Genomic DNA, 9,083 nt, shown 5'->3' on the forward strand with positions numbered 1-9,083 from the left:
ATTTCTAGCTGCTTGGAAGGCTAAGGAGGAAGGATTGCTTGGGGCCAGGAAGTTGAGGCTAGCCTGAGCAAAACAGCAAGACCTCAGTCTCTCTAAAAACAAAGACGAATACAATGCAAATCAATCACAATCCCCCTACACAGAAACATTAATTTATTTATTGTATTGTATTTTTTCCAAATTTCTTCATTAAGTGTATATGTAATTTATTCTCATACTGAAATCAGAATGAATATACAAATTTCTTTTTTCTCTTAACATTATACTACGAGCATTTCTCCTTGTCATTTAAAGTTTTTAAGGGCTATATAACATTTTAACAACTAGATAACATATGAATTATTTGTATTTATTAATACTGTCACCTCAGGAGATTTGTAACATATGGTGCCCCCAATCTAGAAGAATCTGATAGAGCAGGGTTAGATCCAAGCATCTCTATGTATAATAAGTAGTTCTGATATTCAAATCAAGTTCGGGAACTACTGGTGTGGATCAAAATCTACATAATCTCTCTTTAGGATATGTAGAGTGTTCTCACTGTTTTGTTATGTAAATATACTATTAGATTTATCATAAATTATTTTGGTAATATCTTTGATTAATTTCTTAAAATTGATTCCCCAGAGGGGAGTAATTGGATTAAGGGTAAGAATTATTTTAAAGCTTTTCTTCTATAAAGCCAAATTATTTTCGTTCCAGTTGGCTACATTGAGTATTTTCTTTACTTTTATCTTTCCCAGTATTAATGGCAAGATTTGAATTTGCATTGTTTTAATTCACATTAGTTTAATTCCAACTAAGACTGTGTCATTTTTATATCATTTTTATATTTCCTGCATAAATTGTCCATCAATTTCCTTTGCTTATTTAAAAGAATTTTCTGTTTCTTTACACAATTTCTTACTGAGTTATTTAATTTTAAAAGTTTTTCAAAAGTAGATTAAGATTTATTGAAGACTATGAAAAAAATTCCTAGCTGCATTCAGGTAAATATTCCAGTCATTTTAACACTTGATAGTTGAAACTTACGGACAGTATAGCCTGAATAGAGCCCTCAGGGAAGGAGATCATAAGCCTAAAATTACAGACACTTTCTCAGGCATATGCAGGTTGAAAATCCCTTATCCAAAATAAGCTTGAGACCTCGCACGGGTTTCTAGCTGCACATTTTCTCCAGATGTTGGAATATGTGCATCATATTTACATGTTCAGCATTCCTAATCTGAAAATCCCCAATCCAAAATGCTCCAAAGAGCATTTCCTTTGAGCATCATGTTTACTCAGAAAGTTTCAGATTTTGGACCATTTTAGAGTTTAGATTTTCAGATTAGGCATATTCAACTGTGTAACTAATCGATGTCTTCTTATAAGGATAATGAAGTACTAGTATCATTATGTGGTAGTTAAGGCAGATAAAATGCATTCAGTCCATATCCTGCTTATATCAATAGCCAACAATCAGATGTTCATTCTAGTAAGATGGAATTGGATGTGTTTTAACCAGACTAAAGATAATATTTATTTATCATTTATTTCTTTTTATAAATTATTTATTCTACAACCTATACGTGCCCTGAATGTCATGCTGGACCTAAGGATTTATATCATAAGTCCTTTACAGTAATTTTTAGAAATCTAGAAAATCAGAAAAAAAAAATTTACAATTTGCCCCATTTACTGAGGTAGACACTTCATCAGGTGCATACTTTAATACTCACCAACAGAGAAGTTATCCTGTAAGAAACAGAGTCAAGAAGTAAATATAATGAGTAAGGCAGAAAAGTAAGCACAAAGGCCTATCCAAATCCATAGAAATCAGTGATAAGTTATAAGAACACCTTACTCTACACTATATTAATTGACCCAAAATTAATAAATGAAAAAAGTTAACATGTTAGTTTCCATTCTAAAGCTTTTTTTTAATGTGGCGTTTCAATAATTCTCATTAACAAAAAATGAGTCCCAGATGATAGAGCAATGAAGTATGGATATTCATAATCTAACTCAATTGAGGAAATGCCAAGAATAAAAACTTTTGGAAGTCTTCCAAAAGTCCTGTAACTTAACCAGGTGAGCATTTTTATTCCAGCTCTAAATCAAATTCCCCATCATCTCACCACTATGAGAAAAGCTATTTGGAGAAGTTTTTCTTACCTTGACTTCCCCTGAAGAAAAAAAAAGCAAAGAAAAATAAGTTACCTGGGTCCTGTTTCAGTCTATGAAGGTCCTTGTCAGTTCCCTGGTTCTCCAACGTGGGTTACACGTCCAGCAAAATCACTTGCTGTTTCTTCCTTCCCTTCCATTTTTAAATGGAAAACAATCTATTTCAATTGACTTGATTCTGTAAAAGCTGCATTTAACACAATAAAAAGAATAATAATACAAGAAATATCTCATAATATTTTTCTTCTATCACTTACTCTGCAGATCAGTTGTACGGCATCTCTGATGCATACTCAGGGCAGGAATACCCCTTATAACCAGGAGGAGTTTCCAACAATGATTTTGTATCTGAAATGTTTGAAGGGGTTTTCAAAACAATGATGAAATGTGCTCAGCGAAGCCTGTCTTTTCCATGCCCCTCATTCATCTGACTTCTTATAACTTCCTTAGCCTTATTCACTATTGATATTACTTCTTCAGACTTCCATTTTCTTTTGGCTAAATAAAAAGCACTTTTCAATCTAGTCTAGTAAAATGAGTGAAGAAACTTTATACATTTTTTAAATTCATTTTATAACAATTATTATTATTATTCTATTAATAACATGTAAAAGTGATTCATTCCATAAAATAGAACAGATATCCAAATGGTCATCGTATGTGTGGCTTTTGTTAAAGCTTAAATAGCAATCCAAGGAGGCCTTTAGAGCTAAACTCAATAAATAAGGAAATTATATCTGTAGTCAGATAATTGTAGAAAATAAGTCATTTTTAACATGCAAAAGAATCTTGAAATATTAAATACTATGTCCAAATACTGATTACAAAGTGCCTTCTATTCTGCATCACTAAAGAAGTTTACATTTCGTATATGATGGTATTAAGTCGACTTTATTGAGGGACTGCTGGTTTCTGGAAGGAAAACAAACCTGGCTTTATTGTGAACTGGGCACTGACTTATCTATTGATCAAAGCATGTGTACACTCACACACACACACACACACACAGAGCAGTGTGAAACTAAACTGTTTTTACATGGCCTACGGATGGTATTAGAAAGACAATGTCATAGAATACTTTTGTAGAAAGCTTGATTCCAAACAATTTTCTCAACATAAAAGCTTTTTTTTCCTCCTTATTCATTCTGTTATTTTGCTTTTTTGTTTTCTTTTGTGCGGTGAAACTGTCTTTGGATATGGCTAATAACCCGTTAAATAACCCTCTCATGAAATGATTTCAGTTTTATCAAAGAAACATTCTTAAAACAACATATAAAATGATTGGAATGCCGCCTCATTTTTAAAAATCTAGTATGAATGTTTAAATCTAAAACATTGTGGAGTATAAAAATAATTTTTTCCAAACTAGAAATTTTAGTTCTTAGCTTTAATTTATTGAAAGAAAAATTTATTTTCTTGTAGACCCAAAATAAATTAAAATAATCCCTTTCTCCCAACAGAAATTTTGTAATAGATGTCTCTATCTTCCCTGAATATTTATTCATTTCTACATTTCAATCTGTTCCTTTTGGTTGTTAAACTGACAACCTGCTCCTGTTCACTTTAGGAAATATTTTACACCCCTAACATTGCATTTACTTGAAAATATGGGAACAGCTAATATTTAGTTAGCATTTTGCAAATGGACAGTCTAACCTGTCAGAAGAGTTAATACTCCCAAATTATGTGTTTTACTTATGAGAACTGTTTACTCTCCAAATGGATCAGACCCTCACAACACTGAAAAAGCACCTTGTTTTGAATATTACCCACACTTGTTAAGAGAGAAAAAAAAAAAACACTTTAATCAGCTAGTTAATGACAAAATATTCAACAATTTTATTAGTCAGCTAAATGTCACTTTACTTTCTTTTTTTTTTTGCAGTTTTGGCTGGGGGCAGGTTTGAACCCATGGTATATGGGGCTGGTGCCCAACTCCTTGAGCCACAGGCGCCACCCAGTCATTTTACTTTCAAATCAGTGTTCAAGTGCTATTTGTTAATATGGTTTTGTTTTATCTATATTTGATTTGCATTAAATAATCACCAAACACAGTGTTTATTAAATAGCATAACATAAACTGTACTAAATTTCCTCAATATTTAATCTACTCCTTAGATTTAACAGAAATTTCATTAAATAATGGAAAAATCTCTTAAAAGAGTTAATGAGTCATTGAAAAACTAACTTTTCTTTTAGGAAAGAAACTGAATGCCTGGGAGGCAAAAGCCCATGACACACTACGCCCCCTGTTTCCTTATAGAGATATACTTGGAGCAATCTCATCTAGAGTGTTTATTTGCAAAGCCCACATCACATGCAGCATGACTTCCCAGGGTTTAATTACGGAATTTAAACAGTAAAATTGGACATCCAATCCTAATTCCAAAATAGCATTTCATGCCTTTAAGAGGTAACACAAAATTTAGATATAAAACCTGCTGCTGCTATCCCTCGACTATCATGTGACTTCCAGCCCATGAATTGAACCAACATGGACGTCCCAGAGTCTAGGACCCCTGAACTCAAACAAGCAAACAAACTAAACTAAATAATAAAGGGAATAATAATTAAGCCACGCTCTTTGTTGTCAGAAAATCATTACACAAAAATCAGTGGCTGGTTTGGTGGTTTATTTATGCCATTTTGTTTTTCCTTATGGGAATAAATTTTCATTACAGTCTCTCTTGAGTCTTTGACATTCTTAGAGGCAAAGGAATTTAGCATACAATTCTTTCTTAATTTCTAGCAAATTTAAGTTTATTATTGTTTCACCAAAAAAAATGTAATTGGTTGATGACGAGATCAGTTATTAGACAATAAACGAACTGTAAAAGTGACCAGCACCAAATACTGCATATTTAATACATTTGAAATTAGTTACAATTGCCTTTGGTTCAGACTCTGGTGGAAGGGACCACAGGAGGGCAAAATGAGAGGTTTATTTAGCATCTGGGAGAAGCTTGTAAAAAAGCTTAAGTCCTCATTCCTTCTAATATCTTAACAGCTGTGCAGTTTCTTACAAAATATGTTTTATCGTTTCAAGAAATGCTGTTAACCTCGCAGTTTTAAAACTGAATGAACAAGGCCTCTTGGACAAATTGAAAAACAAATGGTGGTACGACAAAGGAGAATGTGGCAGCGGGGGAGGTGACTCCAAGGTTAGCCTCAATGTCACCAAAAGCGGGTAAACAGTATGTAAAGTAATAGGTGCATCTGCTGGGAGACTTATGGGTTGGCCCTAATAATACCAGTCAAATCGTAGTCAAGTCCCCTCACAATCTTAAGTATGCAATTACTGTCAACGCAAAAATATTTGCAACCATTATTAATTTGACAACACACTAACAAACCTAATGAAAATTGTTACCGAAAATCTCTGGCTTTGAAGAGGCTGTGGCTCAGACATTCCAGTCCTATGAACTTCAGTTTTGGAAAGTAGGTAGGGATGCAAGTTTCTGAAAGAGCAGTTTAGTGAGGAGAGGGAGAGCACAGAGAGGGCAGTCTGTTCAGTCTTCTTCACCACTCAACAGCAATAACTCAGCTCCGCCAAGACCTCTCAGAGCACCAACCGGATGCTTTCTCCATCTAAGACTCTCGGGCTTCTGTGACAGTTAAGTAACAAATTAAAGACAGTCATACAAACTAGATAGTTTTTGCTTTTCATAAATGGATAAAATTGCAAAACAACCAGGCTTGTGAAACAAGATCAGCTCACCTTTCTCTTCATTTGTATCATTTTGCAGTTTCATAAAATAATGTTTGTTCTTTAATTTCTAAGCAGGGTCTAAAGAAAAAAGGGTATACAGAAAACATATATATTAATATCAACTAGGGTTGCAGAATCCTTCTTCACTAAATCAGTGTTTGTAGACAAAGAAAATCCACAGATGGGAAAATTCTAACCAATTACTTCATTTGGTATGTAAGAACAATGAAAATTTTAAAGAATACATTCTTCTCTTTGTTTTAAAATTTAGAAAATTGTCTAAATGCTTCAGGTTCATAATTGGGCTATAAATCCCCTCACTTAGCCACCTACCCTACAGAACGATGCTTTGTTTTCAGGAAGTAGCTGTCAAGAAGGTTGCCACGGCCTTTCCTAGACCCTGATCTAAAAAACCATCAAATTGAGCTCACTGTACCTCCGTTATATTCCCATCTAACAGCCAACCCTACTGCAGGGGGAATAAGGGGAAACTTTGCCTGAATTCCTGGCACCATCTTAAGGGGTATGAACTTGTTACATATTTTGGAGATGGGAGCTGTGACTGGCCTGGAATTTTCTCAATTTTCATAAACATGTAATAAATAAATATGTACATATATACATATAAAGAGAAAATTTTTCAAATTTACACTAATAGCATTCCTCCATACAAATTGGAGATACCAGAAAATATCCTAGAATAGCTGTAGAGAAAATACAAACAAAGATATTCTACTGTTAGAAAAATGTTTTTGCCAAGTTTTTATTTTTATCATAAATATAAGAGAAATATAACCCTGCCTTACAGATAAAATTTTCTACAAATATAAATAATGAGGTCCCATTTGAGTGCACATTAAAGACTATTTCCAAAAAGAAATAAACAAGCATAACAGAAATGTACATATATTGGAAAAATCTACATAATAAAAATCATTTTAATTTATTTATATGGATTTTACAACTCAGTCAGATTTAATCAACTTGTATCTAACACACTGTTTTGTATATATGGACACTCAGTAAATATTTGTTGTCCAAAAGAATAAATACGAACCTAATCTTGTAGTTTCTAAAATCAAACTGCTTGTTATTATAGTTATGTTGTCCACCACATGTGAACTACAAATGCTTTAGAATAAATGTTATTTCAAACTGTAACAAGGAGTTTCCCAAAATGTCACAAAAAGTAAAATGCTCTCTTAAAATGAAATCACAGTATGTTCCATATATTTTTCCATCAGGAATTTTGTTTTTATCCAAAAACACATAAATAAATTCAACATGGTGTAAGGTTTATTATCACCAATAGAATAGGTCATTGCAATCTCAATGTTAATACTGAAGGCTGAGTTTGTGGTAGAAGACCACATTTGAATGGCCTGACCCGGCTCAGTACTTTGTACTAATCAAAGTCCATCACTAGGAGGCAGGTGTGGCTTTCGTGTTTTATTTTGTACCTTTTCAGGTGACCGATTGTCTTTGTACATTTATCTTACCCCTCCCATTCGGCCTGACGATCAGCATGAGAGGTAAAATAAGGAGGGAAAGTACTGACTTGGAGGGTGCAGCAGACTCTGAAGCCTTTGTTGATGGTGAAACCAACAGAAGAGAGAGGCGCTGCCAATTCAGTGCAGGGGGAGCACACAGAGAGCTCCATGTCAGTGTGCTGAGACCCTGACTTACCTGGATTTCACAGACAGAAATTTTTAGTAGGAGAAAACTAACTGTCCTACGATTAATACATCTAACAAAAGGGGGAACGATGTCAGTGGACGCCTGTACCACACATGACAATGTTCTTCTTCAGACGCAAGTGACTCATCTGTCACTCACAGGACTGTGCCCTGCCCGGGGTGGGGGCACTCCTCCAGGCTTCCATTCAGCAGCAAATTTTTAAACTTCTGCTTTAATGGGACAGTGTGCCAGCACCAATTTAGAGAAAGAATCCACTATCCTTTCCATCGAGGACCTTACGATAGAACATAATCAACAGTGACGCGTTTGGCATCCCTGTGGGAGCCCCCCGGTCACCCTTCACCCCTATACCCAGCACCTGCCCACCCAATAGCCATGCCCATGTTGTGACCATGGCTGCCCTCACCAAGAGTCTTCACACTGAAACATAAACATTTCACGAAAGATAGGAGGAGCAGGGTCCTGCATCTTAAATGAAATAAATGAAAACAGAAAGGCATGATCTGGGAGGTACAAATTGTTTGAAAACTCAATCCTTTGATAGTGTTAATACATATCATTGCAATGTGGTCCTTCCAGTCTCGTCATAAGAAATTCATACAATATTATAAGTTTACTAATTAACAATGAACCGATTTAAAACGTTGCCTGCAATGGCTAACACTTATTTTCCCTTTGATATAAATCTAATATGGTTTAGTCTAAACATAAACTATATGCAGACTTTTATGCCCATTTTTATGTGAGCTATGTTTTTGTGAAAATTTTGGTAATGTCTGTAACCATGAATCACCCATAAAACTTAATAACTATAAAATTTTCATCTATTTTCTTTATATCTTATTCTTTATATAGATATATGTATATACATATATATAATATGCAAACTCAAGAAAGTGGATATGCATATGAAAGTGTGATTACCAAATAATATTTTCTCTAGGAATTATATTTGATCACACAATTCTGGATATTTAATTTGGCACTTTGAAGAATACACCCCATTGTAGCCTTTGATATATGTTATACTTAATAAATCATCTATTCCCTCTATCACAGCCATGAAAAATAATCCAAGAATAAAGGGATTAGTACAGAAAATATGCATCCGAAACAGGAAAAAGTGTAAACAAAAAAAACAGGAAGGGAAGCCAGGCCTCGGAGAAGGACTCTTTTAGTAACGAATTCTTTGTTCTGATATTCCATCATTTGAACATTAAGTATGGTTAATAACAAATCCCTTATATTTTAAATGCTAATCTAATTTTACTCTCTACTGAAGTGAACAGCAGACAGGATAAAGAGAAAAGAGGATGGGGCTGGGGAAAAGCACAACTTAGGAAGAGAGAGAAGTAAGCCAAGGCCATTTCAGCTAGTCCACGAGTGTCCCTTCTGAAAGAAACTTGAAAGAGACTCTCTGCTTTCATTTTCCTCTTTTATCCCGCACTGAGTCTTCCTCCTCCCAGCTCACCTCATTCAAAAACAGCAATATAGGCTAATATGATTTACC

At 34.3% G+C, this 9,083-nt stretch overlaps 1 protein-coding gene across 7 annotated transcripts in view; it reads left to right on the forward strand.

The window, feature by feature from the left end:
* GRIA4 (glutamate ionotropic receptor AMPA type subunit 4) overlaps positions 1-9,083 on the forward strand; it is a 441,346-nt gene that overhangs the window by 421,145 nt on the left and 11,118 nt on the right. For 4 of the 7 annotated variants that reach the window (XM_053594956.1, XM_053594962.1, XM_053594960.1 and 1 more), the window contains exon 14: positions 5,213-5,327. The exons of the other annotated variants lie outside the window; for them this stretch is intronic. In XM_053594956.1, coding sequence (XP_053450931.1) covers positions 5,213-5,327 — 115 coding nt within the window. The remainder of the gene's footprint in view (positions 1-5,212; positions 5,328-9,083) is intronic. 7 annotated transcript variants of the gene reach the window in all.

This window comes from Nycticebus coucang, chromosome 6 (assembly GCF_027406575.1).
Source record: "Nycticebus coucang isolate mNycCou1 chromosome 6, mNycCou1.pri, whole genome shotgun sequence".
NCBI lineage: Eukaryota > Metazoa > Chordata > Mammalia > Primates > Lorisidae > Nycticebus > Nycticebus coucang.